The sequence below is a fragment of the Cetorhinus maximus genome, chromosome 25 (assembly GCF_964194155.1).
Source record: "Cetorhinus maximus chromosome 25, sCetMax3.hap1.1, whole genome shotgun sequence".
In the NCBI taxonomy this organism is placed as follows: domain Eukaryota; kingdom Metazoa; phylum Chordata; class Chondrichthyes; order Lamniformes; family Cetorhinidae; genus Cetorhinus; species Cetorhinus maximus.
In genome coordinates this window covers 8,122,847-8,137,972 of record NC_135903.1, presented here as the reverse complement: position 1 = coordinate 8,137,972, position 15,126 = coordinate 8,122,847, and the positions used below count along the sequence as shown (strand labels likewise).

The 15,126-nt window shown below is 41.9% G+C and overlaps 1 protein-coding gene across 1 annotated transcript; it reads left to right on the top strand.

The window, feature by feature from the left end:
- The first annotated feature begins 563 nt into the window (after nt 1-563).
- Nucleotides 564-14,454, top strand: psmb3 (proteasome 20S subunit beta 3). Its single transcript, XM_078529374.1, has 6 exons — nt 564-705; nt 3,852-4,036; nt 10,177-10,284; nt 10,752-10,929; nt 12,037-12,131; nt 14,199-14,454. The coding sequence occupies exons 1-6, from the start codon at nt 703-705 to the stop codon at nt 14,245-14,247; spliced, it is 618 nt and encodes a 205-aa protein (XP_078385500.1). The 5' UTR covers nt 564-702; the 3' UTR covers nt 14,248-14,454.
- The last annotated feature ends 672 nt before the right edge of the window (nt 14,455-15,126 follow it).

The following is a 15,126-nucleotide window of genomic DNA, read 5'->3' as shown; positions in this document are numbered from 1 at the left end:
ACATGCATCCTTTTCTAAAATAATTGGGGGGGGGGGGGAGGAGATTGGTTTTCTAGGAATGTATCTAGGTTCCTCTATCTTCTACATCAGATGGTTCCCATTAATATAGCTTTTGGTGCTTCTGAGGTTCCCTGGTTGCTGCATTTCTTTGTTAGAATTATGGTTCTTTCCAAAAAAAAAATCCATATTTTATTGCATGTGATTTGGTGGAAATGTTATTCCTTTTAAAAAAAAAATAACCCTCTGCGCATCTTTCAGTGAAACACTCTGCCTAATTGTGTTTTTTTTCTTCCCTCCCAAGCCACTACATCAATAATGTTTTTCCACACACTTTTCTCCCTTTGTCCTCCTTTCCTCTTCCAGCTCAGGTCCTCCACTATCCCGGCATGCTCCGCCGGGCCCGCCCGCACGCACGCAGTGACTGTTCACTTTCCTTCCCTCTTGTCCTGCGTGCAACCCAACTCGCTCATCGCCGCTGCACCTACCGACGGGGCGATGGACCAATTATAAAGCTCAACGGGCGGCAGCGGGGCGCCAGGGAGCCAATGGTAGAGGTCGGGAGGCGGGATTGCATCGGCGCGTCAAGATAGGGTGAGCGGCAGACAGAAGCTGGAAGTGGTGATATTTAAAAATTTTTGGTGTAGAAGTTAGGAAAACACTGTAAATTTCACCGTGTTTGGGCTTGACTGACAACTACGCAGAATGGTGAGTGACAGAAAGGAAAACTATAACTTTTTTGTATTGATCTTGTTTAATTTGCACATTGGTACGAGCCAGGCCTAACCTGGCTAGTGTGGCCTCTACTTTCCCTTTTAAGATTAGGCTCATTTTACCCTATTTTAGTTTCATTTTAAACCTGAACAGGGTTTGGTTAATTTTATGACGATTATTAACTGTCTCCCTTCACCCAAAGCCTCTGCCACAGGAATTTTAGGCTCATTTTCTAGGAATTAATCCATTGACTGCCTTGCTACGGTTTTAGGATCTTTCCTCAATAATTCAGCTTTTTTTTAAAAACAATGCTTAAGTTTCCTTTAACTTTGCAAATATTATTCATTTTAGCTTCATAATTCCTTCAGAATTTCAGGACCTTAATGCATATGTTCAGTTACTTCCTCCACCATACTTGCAGTTAGTTGACTTGCATTTCTGTTGCATTCTGCAATCTGATAAATTTCTTTCTAATTTTGTTTTCCTCACCATTTTACTGATTTTTTTTTTCAGATGTGTGTAAATTTGCATGACTTCTTGATAGAGATGTACCTTTAACATGATGTAAAACGGTATTCCTATAACAGAGTGAAATACAGTCCCAGGTTCTCCAATCTATCCATGTAACTGAAGTCTCTCATCTCTGGAATCAATTTCTTAAATCTTTCCTGCACCCTCTCTAATGCCTTTGCGTCCTTCCTAAAAGTGTGGTGCCCAGAAATGGACGCAATACTCCAGTTGAGGCCATAAGATGTAGGGGCAGAAGTAGGCCATTTGGCCCATCAAGTTTGTTCTGCCATTTATTGAGGTCATGACTGATTTGCTAATCCTCAACTCCACTTTCCTGCCTTTTCCCCATAACTGTTGATTCCCTTACTGATTAAAAATCTGCCTATCTCGGCCTTGAATATACTTAACGACCCAGCTTCTGCAGCCCTCTGTGGTAAAGAATTCCACAGATTAACAACCCTCTGAGAGAAGAAATTCCTCCTTGTCTCTGTCTTAAATGGGTGACCCCTTACTCTGAGATTATGCCCTCTGGTCCTAGACTCTCCCACAAAGGGAAACAGCCTCTCAGCATCTACCCTGTCAAGCCCCCTAAGAATCTTATATGTTTCAATAAAGTCGCCTCTCATTCTTCTAAACTCCAATGACTACAGGCCCAACCTACTCACCGTCTCCTCAAGAAAATCCCTCCATTCCTGGGATCAACCTAGTGAGCTTTCTCTGGACTGCCTTCAATGCGATTACATCTTTCCTTAGATAAGGGGACCAGAACTGTTCAGTATTCTAGATGTGGTATAACTAGTGCCTTGTATAGTTTTAGCAAGACTTCCCTATTTTTATACTCCATTCCCTTTGAATTAAAGGCCAACATTCCTTTTGCCTTCCCTATTACCTGCTGAACTTGTATGCTAGCTTTTTGGGATTCATGCACGAGGATCCCCAAATCCCTCTGTGCTGCAGCTTTCTTCAGTCTTTCTCCATTTAAGTAATATTCAGCTCCTCTATTCTTCCTGCCAAAATGCATTACCTCACAGTTTCTCACATTATACTCCATCTACCAAGTTTTTGCCCACTCACTTAATGTGTCTATATCCCTCTAGACGCTTTGTGTCATCCTCACCTATTTTTCTGTCATCCGCAAACTTGGCGATAATACATTAATTTCCCTCATCCAAGTCATTAATATATATTGTAAATAACTGTGGCCCCAGCACTGATCTCTGTGGCATTCCACTCGTTACAGGTTGCCATCCTGAAAATGACTCCTGTATCCTTCTATTAGTTAGCCAGTCCTCTATCCATGTTAATATATTACCCCCAACACCATGTGCTCTTATTTTATTAAGTAGCATTATGTACAGTACCTTATTGAACGTGTTTTATAAAGGTTCACTGTAACTGCCTTGCTTTTTTACTGTATGCCTTTACTTATAAAGCCCAGGATGCCATATGCTTTATTAAGCACTTTCTCAACCTGCCCTACCACCTTCAACGATCTGTGCACATACCCCCCTGGTTTCTCTGCTCCTGCACTCCTTTTAAAATGAAAAAGGATGGGTAATTGATGCTGATCTTGTGAGCAGTGCCCAGGCCCTGCAAATGAATAAATTTTTAAAAACTTAGAATTACTTGGCAGTGTATTTAAATGCATTAATTAGTTCATTAAGCATTACTCCTATAGTTTACACAATGTCAGTCCTTTGAACTCTTTCTAATCCATTATTGGCTTGGTCTCCAATTTAGCAAGCACAATTTTATTGCAGAAAATGTCCTGCCCAGTAAATAATTTCCTTTTAACATTTGACTTTTCGATTGGATTTGAGTTTCCTTGATCCAAATCTCACTGAGCTTTAATGTCTGAAATTTGGCACATATGAAAAGAACTATCAAACTAGTTTTACAATATTTAAATTGGCTTACTCCTGGATAATTGTTTCTGCATTCAGCTACATTATGAAAAGTGAAGAATTGACTGCATTGACCATAGACTTTTTAATTGAGTTAATGCAACAAGTTGTTGCTTCATGAAAGGAATATTACAAGTGCAATTTTGTTCTATATTCTGATTAAGTCGACGTGCTTTAACGGAGTAGCAATAAGGTTCTTTCTGAGACTTGAGAATGCACAAGTTTAAATAGTTACCATCACAAACACTGCCAATGATTGCCCTATAACCACTGACGTTAATCCTGGTGTTACTCAGCTCAAAATTCTCTCCCTGGACAAAAGTTTGAAATCCATGCCTGTTTTGCTAGGCGATTATCCAATTGGGCTGTGAAATAGTGTGAAAATTCCACACATCTGGAATTCCTGGCATCTTATTGACAATCTAGTGGCAATACTGATCTCAATAATTGAACAAGGAACTTATTCGCACTGGTGATCCGCGGTGTGGTTTATTTTGATTGATATATTCTTGTTTAAGTAGTTTGTCCGGGAATGTAATGTGTGGAACTGTTTCCACTGGATTTCATCCCTGATGCCTTAGAAATCATTTCAGGAAAATGCTTTATGAATTAAAAAGATTGAGTTGCAGTTTTTCCTTTATCATTATTCAAAATTATGTTGAGATGTATTCAGTCATCAAATGCTGTAGGAGTTTCTAACTTGCCCTTTTCTTGCTCTTCTCCCAGTCGCACATGTCATATAACGGTGGGGCCGTCATGGCCATGAGGGGTAAAGATTGTGTGGCAATAGCAGCTGACAGGCGGTTTGGAATTCAGGCACAACTGGTGACAACTGACTTCCAGAAAATCTTTCCGATGGGCGAGAGGTTATTTATTGGACTGGCTGGTCTCGGCACAGATGTACAGACTGTGTAAGTACTCCAATCGAGGTTAGCTTTGTTTGATCCCTGATCAGGGGTAAGATTACCTGAGTTAGACAGTAGAATTTAGATTGCCCAGTTCAACTCCATCTTGGGTTATTCATTTCAATAAAAACAGCGTGTAAATGAACCAGTTAGATTGGAAAGTGCAAGGTTTTGTTACCAGTACCGTTTTTTAGCTGAGGCAGCAACAGGGCCACTGCTAATGGCCTGAATGACTCTGGACTAGCAGGGGATAAAGCTAATCTTGATTCCTATAGGAAAATAGGAGTAAGCCATTCAGACCTTTGAGCCTGCTCCACCATGGCTGATCTAGTTGGGGTTTCAACTCTACCTTCCTGTTTGCCTCCTATAACCCTTCATTCCCTTGTCATTCAAAAATCCACCTAACTCTACCTTGCACAAATTCAATGACCCAGCCTCTGCTGCTTTCTGGGGAAGAGAATGCCACAGACTAACGACCCTCCTGAGAGAAAAAAAGAAGTTCCTCACCTCCATATTAAACGGGAGGCCTCTTATTCTTAAACTGCATCCCTACCATTATCTACCCTGTCAAGTCCCTCTAGAATTTTATATGTTCCAAGATCACCTCTCGTTCTTCTAAACACTAATGGGTATAGGACCAACCTGTTCAAGCTTTCTTCATAAGATAAGCCCTTCATCCCAGGAATCAATCAAGTGACCCTTTTCTGAACTGCTTCGAACACAATTATATGCTTTTTCAAAAGAGACCAAAACTGTACACAGTACTCCAAATGTGGTCTCACCCAGACCCTGGACAGCTGCAATAAAACTTTCCCAATTTTATACTCCAATCCCCTTGCAATAAATGCCAACATTCCATTTGCCTTCCTAATCATTTATTGTACCTACATACTAACTTTCTGTGATTCATGTACCAGGACACCCAGATGCCTCTGTACCAGAGCTCTGCAATCTTTCTCCTTTTAACTAATATGCTGCTTTTCTATTTTTCCTGCCAAAGTGGACAAGTTCACATTTTCCCATTTTATATTCTATCTACCACATTTTTGCCCTTTCACTTTATCTATCTGTATCCCTTTGTAGGCTCTTTACCTCCTCTTGATAATTTACTTGCCTACTCATCTTGGTGTTATCGGCAAATTTAGCCACTTTACATTTGGCCCATTCATCCAACTCATTGATAAAGATTGTAAATAGTTGAGGTCCCAGCCTTATGGCACTCCACTAGTTTCGGCTTGCCAAAAAAGACCCATTTATCCCGACCCTTTGCTTTCGGTTAGCTAACCAATCCTTTGTCCATGCTCCTATGCTACTCCCTACACCATGTACTCTTACCTTGTGTAGTTACCTTTGATGTGGCATTTAATCAAATGCCTTTTGGAAATCCAAGTACATCACATCAACAGGTTCCCCTTCATCCACTTTGCTTGTTACTTCCTCAAAGAACTCTGATAAATTAGTTAAAACACAATTTCCCTTTCACAAAACCATGTTGACTGCCTGATCTCATTATCATTTTCCAAATAACTCTTTAGTAATGGATTCTAGCAATTTCCCTATGACAGATGTTAGGCTAACTGGTCTATAGTTTCCTGCTTTCTGTCTCCTTCCTTTCTTGAATAAACATGTCACATTTGCTATTTTCCAAATTGCTAGAACCATTCCAGAACCTAAGGAATTTTGGAAAATTACAGCCAATGCCACTATTATCTCTGCAGCCACTCCTTTTAAGACCCAAGGGTGCATCTGGTCCTGGAGACTTATTCGCCTTTAGGCCTAATAGTTTTCCCAGCACTTTTTCCCTGATGTTGGTGATTGTTTTAAGTTCCTCCCTCCCATTCACCTCTTGATTTTTAAGCATCTTTGAGAAGTTTTCGAAGTCTTCTACAGTGAAGACAGAAACAAAATACCTGTTCAACGCCTCCGCCATTTCCTTGTTTTCCATTATCAATTCCCCAGACTCACTCTCTAGAGGACCAACACTAGCTTTAGTTAATTTTTTCATATTTAAATACTTGTAAAAATTCTTACTATCTGTTTTTATATTACTAGCTAGCTTTCTCTCATACTCTACTTTCTCCCTCTTTATTTTTTTTAGTCATTCTTTGCTGGTTCTTAAAATCTGACCAGTCTTCTGACCTACCTACTATCTAGTGAATTGGGCTGCAAAGTTCATGTCTAATGAACTGATGTTCTCTGCAAATAAAGAATCTGGTTGCGCTCACCATCTAGTATCGCATACAGAGAAGTCTCTTGGGCAAGGTACTGACCCTGCAGCCAAAGATGAGCACTTTTTGAGCGAAGGAGGGTAGAGAGAACTTTGAGAGCTCTCTAATTCAGGTAACAGGATTTCCTGAGCAATGTGGGGATTAAAGTTGCCAGCTCCCAGTCTGTTTGCACTTAACGCATATTCTGTGCTTAGCTCTGAAGAAGAATTATGTGGACTCGAAACATTAACTCTGTCTTTCTCTCCACAGATGCTGTCAGACCTGCTGAGCTTTTCCAGCATTTTCTGTTTTTGTTTCAGATTTCCAGCGTCTGCAGTATTTTGCTTTTATTTTGTGCTTAACAGTTCTCTATGCACAAGAATATTGGCCTCTGAGGAGACAGAGAGTAGAATGGGCCTATATTCTCTTGAGTTTAGGAGAGTAAGAGGGATCTCATTGAAATATATGACATTCTTGGAGGGCTTGATGGGGTTGCTTCTGAGAGGCTATTTCCCTTGACTGGAAAGACGAGAACCAGGCTTCACAGTCTCAGGATAAAGTGTCAATAATTTGAGACTGAAGTGAGGAGAAATTTCTTCACTCAGATGGTTGTGAATCTTTGAAATTCTCCCACAAAGGGCTCTGGATATTCAATCATTGACCATATTCAAGAGTGAGATTGACAGATTCTTGGGCACTAATGGGATCAAGGGATATAGGGATAGGTCTGGAAAATGGAATTCAGGGAGATGATTCTATTGAATTGGATAACCCAGATTTGAAGAGTCACATGGCCTACTCTTATTTCTTATGTTCATACAAATGGAAAAAGCTCTTTGCCACAGCATTTGTGTTTCTAGGTATCTGAAAATAAGTGTGCTGCAGTAAAACCAATTTAAGTGCAGCTCCCCGATGTCTCATTTAGTTTCTCCAGTGGCTCGCTGAATTATGTAAGCTAGGAGTTTGCGGCTTTGATTCTCAGTAGGTGCTGCATTAGGTGATTGCAGCCTGGACAGCAGGACAAATCCAACTTGGCCAGTTACCACCCCATCAGTCTACTCTTGATCATCAGTGATGGAAGGGATTATCAACAGTGCTATTGAGCAGCACTTGCTTAGCAATGATCTGCTCACTGACACTCGGTCTGGGTTCTGCCAGGATCACTCAGCTCCTGACCTCATTACAGCCTTGGTTCAAACATGGACAAAGCACTGAACTCCAGAGATGAGATGAGGTGAGAGTGACTGCCCTTGACATCAAGGCCACATTTGACCAAGTGTGGCGTCAAGGAGCCCTAGCAAAACTGGAGTCAATGGGAATCGGGGAAAACTCTCAGTTGGTTGGAGTCATACCTAGTACAAAGGAAGATAGTTGTGGTTGTTGGAGATCAATCATCTCAGTCCCAGGACATCATTGCAAGAGTTCCTCAGGGTAGTGTCCTAGGCCCAACCATCTTCAGCTGCTTTATCAATGACCTTCCTTTCATCATAAGGTCAGAATTGATATGTTCGCTGATGATTGCACAATGTTCAGCACCATTCGCGACTCCTCAGATACTGAAGTAGTCCATGTCCAAATGCAGCAAGACCTGGATGATATCCAGGCTTGGGCTGAAAAATGGCAAGTAACATTTGCACCACACAAGTGCCAGGCAATGACCGTCACCAACAAGAGGGAATCGTAACCATTGTCCCTTGACATTTAATGGCATTATCGTCGCTGAATCCCCCATTATCAACATCTAGGGGGTTACCATTGACCAGAAACTGCACTGGATTAGCCATATAAATACTGTGGCTACAAGGGCAGGTCAGAGGCTAGGAATCCTGTGTTGAGTAACTCACCTCCTGACTCCCCAAAACCTGTCGACCATCTACAAAACACAAGTCAGAAGTGTGATGGAATACTCCCCACTTGCCTGGATGAGTGCAGCTCCCATAACACTCAAGAAGCTGGACACCGTCCAGGACATAGCAGCCTGCTTGATTGGCATCCCATCCACAAACATTCATTCCCTCCACCACTGACACGCTGCTGCAGCAATGTGTACCATCTACAAGATGCACTGCAGGAACTCACCATGGCTCCTTAGACAGCACCTTCCAAACCCACGACTGCTACTATCTAGAAGAACAAGGGCAGTAGACACTGCCACCTGGAAGTTCCTCTCCAAGCCACTCATCATCCTGACTTGGAAATATATCACCATTCCTTCACTGTCACTGGGTCAAAATCCTGGAGCTCCCTCCCTAACAGCACTGTGGGTGTACCTACACCACATGGACTGCAGTGGTTCAAGAAGGCGGCTCACCACCGCCTTCTCGAGGGCAATTAGGGATGGGCAATAAATGCTGGCCTAGTCAGTGATGCCCGCATCCTATGAATAAAATAGTGCTACAGTTGACCTGAGAGGCCTTGCGTTAAGGAGAGTAAAATCAACCCATGTTCCTGTTCCTGGTTGCAATGTGGCATTCCATTTTGGATGGGTGGACTTTAAAGTGGACTTTAGCTGAGAACCAGGTGAAGTTTGACTGTGACTACCCTCTCTACCTAGCAGTGGTGTAGTCACAAGTAGGCACTTGTTTTAAAAGCGTGAGTGTGAATAATACACTCTTGGGTGAGGCAGCAGACTGTGACTGGTACCTGTAGAACCATGCTTCATCTTTCTTCATTCTTAAGATGTGGATGTTTCTGGAAAGGCTGGCATTTATTGAACACCTCTGTTGCATTTGCACCACTGTGGGGTTTGTTAGCACACTTTAGAGTAAAGTTAAGAGTCAACCTCATTAGTGAGAGATTAGAAACAGGGGTAAGCCATTCAGCCCATTGAGCCTGTTCTGCCACCATTCAATGCGGACACTGTATCCTAACTCCATCCACCCAATAAATTGCTTTTTATTTGGATATATTTTATACATAATTTTAGTTGCTGCACCAAAATATTTTGCACATGAATTAAACCATCACTTAGTGGAGTTTCTCTTTTCTAAGGATTTTGATTTTAAAAGATCACAGGGCTATCTCCTGCACCAGTCCTCTCTGTAGGATTTTTTTTAACTACAATTTTCATTTATATTGGCCTTGAATGTAGGAAAGCACCCCAAGGTGCTTCACAGGAGCTTTATCAAACAAAAATTGACCCTGAACCCAAGAAGTAGTATTAACAGGGGTGCCTGAAAGCTTGGTCAAAGAATTAGATTTTAAGGAGGAGCATAAAGAGAGAGGTAGAGACAAAAGGTGTTTTAAAGAGAGAATTCTAGAGCTTGCTGCCTAGATAGCTGGAAGGCTCAGCCAGCAGTGGTGCGACGAGGGCACTGGGGAATGTTCAAGAAGCCAGAGTTGGAGGATCATGGAGGAACTTAAAAAGCATGAGGGAGTATTCTTCCGGTTACAACTCTGCACCTTTATGGAAATATTTAAACTGGATGATGCTATTTTTGGTCTCTTTTTCAATCCAGACATGCTCTGGCAGTGTTGGTGATGGAACCAGCCATAGTACCTGAGTGGTTCCATTTATCTTAATGACATTTGCAATTTTGGACCAGACCCCGGAGCTGATCAGGAGTCTCCCAACAGCCTACTAGCTAACATGCTGTGTAGTTGAGTCTACACAGAGCTTGTTAGCTCCATTTCTCTCACTTCTACATTTCTGATTCACCCGTCAGATGCCACAATAATTACTGAATGCGTTCCTTTCTTCCTAGAGGTGAACTGAGTACTGTTGTCCTTTGTGGTTTGAAATAGTCTTACTATCGTTAATGCTTATTCCCATTTTATTTACTATCGTTAATGCTTATTCCCGTTTTATTTACTATCGTTAATGCTTATTCCCGTTTTATTTACTATCGTTAATGCTTATTCCCGTTTTATTTACTATTGTTAATGCTTATTCCCGTTTTATTTTCTATCGTTAATGCTTATTCCTGTTTTATTTTCTAGTTCACAGCGTCTCAAATTCAGGTTGAACCTGTATGAATTAAAAGAAGGAAGACAGATCAAACCGAAAACATTTATGAGCATGGTGTCAAATCTTCTCTATGAGCGACGGTAGGTTAAGTACACCAAACATGATGTGGTATTGTCTGATTCTGAAGTGTGAAGTTGCATTGTAAATACCGCGCACACAAAACATGTGCGGTTATAATTTATCAATTCTTTAATGTGCCAACGGTGCCTAAACTATCGGCTAAGAAAGTAAAATGCACAGTCCCCTTATCAACTTTTATTGGGTGCGAGGTTTTTGAGGCCTCTTAGCTTGCGGAAAAGGAGCTGTCATGGCCTGTAAATGTGGCGTACGATTTACCACTGTGGTGCTTCTGAGGGCATGGCCAAGCTATATTGCCATGGGTCTGCCTGAGTCAGGAAAGTCAAATATGCAAGTCAGGGTCCTATATCATTCACCTTTCCCCAATTGCCAGTTTCAACTGGGCGAAGCCTGTGCCTCTGAAATGTGCCTCACAATGAGTGACTTTTGTGATGTAGGTTTATGTTCTCATAACTTTCAACCTTTTCAGGTTTGGCCCGTACTACGTCGAACCAGTGATTGCAGGTCTCGATCCCAAAACATATCAACCGTTTATTTGTTCACTTGACTTAATTGGATGCCCAATGGAGACTGAAGACTTTGTGGTCAGCGGAACATGTTCTGAACAAATGTACGGCATGTGTGAGTCCCTTTGGGAACCGGACATGGTGAGTACTTCCTGCTCCACCTGTCCAAAGGCATTGACCTGTTGATTACCTGGGGTAAATTCAAATTATGCTGGTTTTATTCACTCCTTAAAAATCGCTTTCTATTTTCTTTGACCCCTACATGACCTGCGCCTGGGATCATACCTTTTTAAGGAACTGACATGGATCCAATTCTGAAACAGTTGCTTCTTCAATTGCAGCTGTACAGTTTGCTCTGTGTGTTGTCATATTCTGCCTTTTTTGGAAAGGATTAATTGAAAACAAGTCTCCAGGATTAAATGGGGCATCCTCTAGTAATAATAGGTGTCTTTAATTTAGCACAAAGTTGATTACTAAAGGGCTGAGCTGGCACTGAATTTCTCCTCTAGTAAGAATCTTTACAGCTGATGAGTTTTTTATTTGTTCATGGGATATGGGTGTCTCTGGCTAGGCCGGCATTTATTGCCCTTCCCTAATTGCTCTTGTTCAGGGGCATTTAAGAGTCAACCACATTGCTGTGGGTCTGGAGTCACATGTAGGCCAGAGCAGGTACGGACGGCAGATTTCCTTCCCTAAAGGATAAAGATGGGTTTTTATGACAATCCGCAATGGTTTCATGGTCATCATCAGACTTTTGATTCCAGATTTTCTATTGAATTCAAATTTCACCATCTGCCGTGGCGCGTTGCACTAGAATCTTTTTCTGTAAATGCTGTTCCCTATCCCCCATGCCGATGTTCTTTGCTCTGTTGAAGGGAGTGATTTACACTGAGGTACAGTTCGATTGATACTGGTAACTTTCCAGTACCTCAGCCAAATGGCCATTCTTCTTGTGTGAACCTAGACAGTCAATGTTGACGGGTCATTGTCCTGAGTTTGAACCAGTTACTATCCAATATTTACATACCTGTAAGGCCACTGGATAGAAATCAAATTTGAAACCTTAGCTGATTCCTCAACCCCACACAGCACACACCAAGCCAGGAGCAGACTGAGTTCTAGCCCCCTGATATTTGCACTGTCCCTTTGCAGCAAATTAAATGCACCATTCATGAAACAAAGAACTTGTATTTATACAACAGCATTCAAGTCCTGTGCTACGTATCAAATGACTGTTTGTTATTTCAGGAACCAGAAGATCTATTTGAAACTATATCTCAGGCTATGCTGAATGCCGTGGATAGAGATGCCGTATCTGGTATGGGTGTCATTGTTCACATCATGTAAGTTTGGAACACTTTTTTTGCACTTGGCAGTTTCAGTCTTTCTGCAAGCGTGTTCCTTTTGTGCTAGTTTAATACAATCATAAAATAAGCAGGTTAATGACTGTTTAAGTAACGGAGGAAGGAAATTTCAGTGTGTATCAAGCAGTGTGCGCTACCAAAGGCAATTACGCCGCTGGGTTGCTAGGTGGTGGTGCTGCAACAAAATCAGTCAATCCATTTGACACTGTAGGTGACGAAGATGGGGTATGATTTATATTCATGAGTGGGCTGGCCTGATAACATGCTCATGACTTACCATGAGTTTGTGCCACAGTGGGATAAATTTGTGTCTAATAGCTCTTGCATTGCACTTTATTATGACAGATGATGTTCACTGAACTAATTCCTAGGATGAAGGGATTGTCCTATGAGGGAAGATTGAGTATACTAGGCCTATATTCCCTAGAGTTTAGAAGAATGAGAGCTAATCTCATTTGAACAGCATTCTTTAGAGGCTTCTTGGTAGCTGGGAGGATATTTCCTCTAGGTGGGGAGGCTTAATGCCAGGGGTCACAGACTCGGAATAAGGGTTGATCATTTATCAAGGCTGGAATTTTCCTGGCCTCATGGTGGTGGGCATGGAAGTGAAGGGGGTGGGGTAGGGTGATCCAGTCCGGGATAATAGGGAAGCCACATCGTGACTGCTGCCCGATGTATTCCCACTACTGGGGAACCTCTCTAAGGACGGGCTGGGAATAGAATCGGCTACCTGCTTCATAGACACGGGCAGCCAATTAGGATGATTAAGGTCCCAATTAGGCAGATTTTTCAGCAGATGCTGGCAAAGCGGTCCCCACTACAGCATGCGGAAGCAGCCAACTATAATGGAGCAGGCTGTAGGGCCATCGGAGCCAGAGGCTCCAGCCCCAGTGATGCAACTGCAGGCAGGAAAGGCTGCATGCGTGGCCCAAATGATTCCTCCTCCATGGGCGCATTTCGCCTTCCCTACTGGTTTCAGTCCTCATAATCTTTGAATTGGAGCCACACAGCCAAGGGTACCTCCACACTGGGTGACCTTGTGGTGCCCAGAGTTGCCAGCTGATAAGGAGCCTTTCCGCAGGTTTTAATAGGACAGTGAGTGTGGCAATGGCCAATTAGGAGGTCGCCTTGGGGAAGATTGTGCTGCCAGTCTCGCTGTTGGCAAGTCCGGGCTCGGGACCCTTTTTTGGTCTCAACATGGGGGTCCCAAAGTAGGCAGGAAACCCACCCTATGGGGTTATGGACTTTTGGAATTCTCTATCGTGGTGGACTGTGGATGTTCAGTCATTGAGTTTATTCGAGACTAAGATCCATAGAATTTTGGGTAGTGTGGGCAAGTGAAGTTGAGATAGAAGATCAGCCATGATTTTATTGATTGGCAGAGAAGGTTTGAGGGATCGAAAGGCCTACTCCAATTTCAAATGTAAAATAATTTTAAATTCAGATGAAGTAAATTTCATAGATGGCAGGTTGATCATGTTACTGTAAAAGTTTTTTTCACAATACTGTCAAGGAGGTGTTATCAGACATGATCCCTGTTCAATTCATAGTACGTGAGCTCGAGAGAGAGAGAGAGACCGTCATTTCCATTGAGCTGCAAGCAGTCTCAGATTGAATTTGCTGTAATCTCATTTAAACAACAACCTGTGAAACTCCTGCAGACAGAACTCAGGGGGAATGAGTGTAAGTGAAAAATTGTTTGACTTCCATAGAATCAAATGGAACAGAAGTAGGCCAGTTGGCTCATTGTGCCTGTGCCACACTCAAACAGCAATCTAAATAATCCCCACAGCCCTTGCCCTTTTAAAAAAAAAAATTATCCAGTTCTCTTCTGAATCTGCTTTCACCACCCTTTTTGTAGTCCAGATCAGACCTCGCTGGGTATAAAAAGAAAACCCTCATCTCAATTCTGATTCTTTTTGCTAATTATGTTGTATATGTCCTCTGGTTACCAGCCCTTCTGATTGTAATGCAACAGGAGATAGAGCGTTGGTTTACCTGTCTTGTTATATTCTATTAGGCTAACCTGTGTTTTCTTCTTTGCAGTGAAAAAGACAAGATTACCACCAGAACATTGAAGGCTCGTATGGATTAAAAACAAAACCTCTGCAACACACTTTGCAATACAGTTTTTTTTTGTTTGTGTCGTTTCTACTTTAGGTGTGTCAGAACAGGAGCATCAGCCGAAGCAGGATAATTTGAATGGAATAACTTTTCGTATTCTATTTGGCAGTCATTGAGTATTCTGTTTATATGATGTAATTAAAATAAAAATAAACTAGTTATATAACGGGGAACAGAATCATTTGATATTCCTTTGCCTACTGTGAGTGTGCCTGCCATAAGAAGGCATGTTGATTTTTATTTATGGAGCAATTTTTTTGTAGTGAGGGGTCGATTGGAAAAAAATTCAAAGCTGACCCCTACTGGTCTGCTAACACTCTATGAATCCATAATATCCCATCACAGCTGTATCAGTCTAAGGAAAAGGCTTGCATTTATATATCTTATCACAACCTCAGCCAATGAAGTACATTTTGAAGTGTAGTTCCTGTAGTAATATAGGAAATGCAGCAACCAATTTGTTCACAGCAATCTCCCACACACAGCAAAGTGATAATAACCAGAATCTGTTTGTAATGATGTGGATATGGATTAAGAAATAAATAATGACCAAAACATTGCAGAGAACTCCCCTGCTCTTCAAAAAAAAAGCCATGGGATCTTTTACATCTACCTAAGAGAGCAGGCAGAGACTTGGTCTAATGTCTCATCTGAAAGAAGGCCGAGATCCACTTCCGATTTAAATGGGGAAAGTCCACGACCTTTGAAAATAGAGGCTGGAAGAAAGGAAATAGTGGAGGGAGTGTGAAAGGAAAATTCAGGGAAACGTTCCAGTCTCATAGGATCTACTGAAAAACTGAACACACATCAGAATCGCATGTAATGGGATCTGATCCAATTGTACTTGGCT

Excerpts from the sequence above, each read along its gene's own strand:
- psmb3 (XM_078529374.1), top strand. Across the intron at positions 4,037-10,176 it reads GGCACAGATGTACAGACTGT|TTCACAGCGTCTCAAATTCA; the intron begins GTAAGTACTCCA and ends TTTATTTTCTAG. Across the intron at positions 12,132-14,198 it reads GGTGTCATTGTTCACATCAT|TGAAAAAGACAAGATTACCA; the intron begins GTAAGTTTGGAA and ends TCTTCTTTGCAG.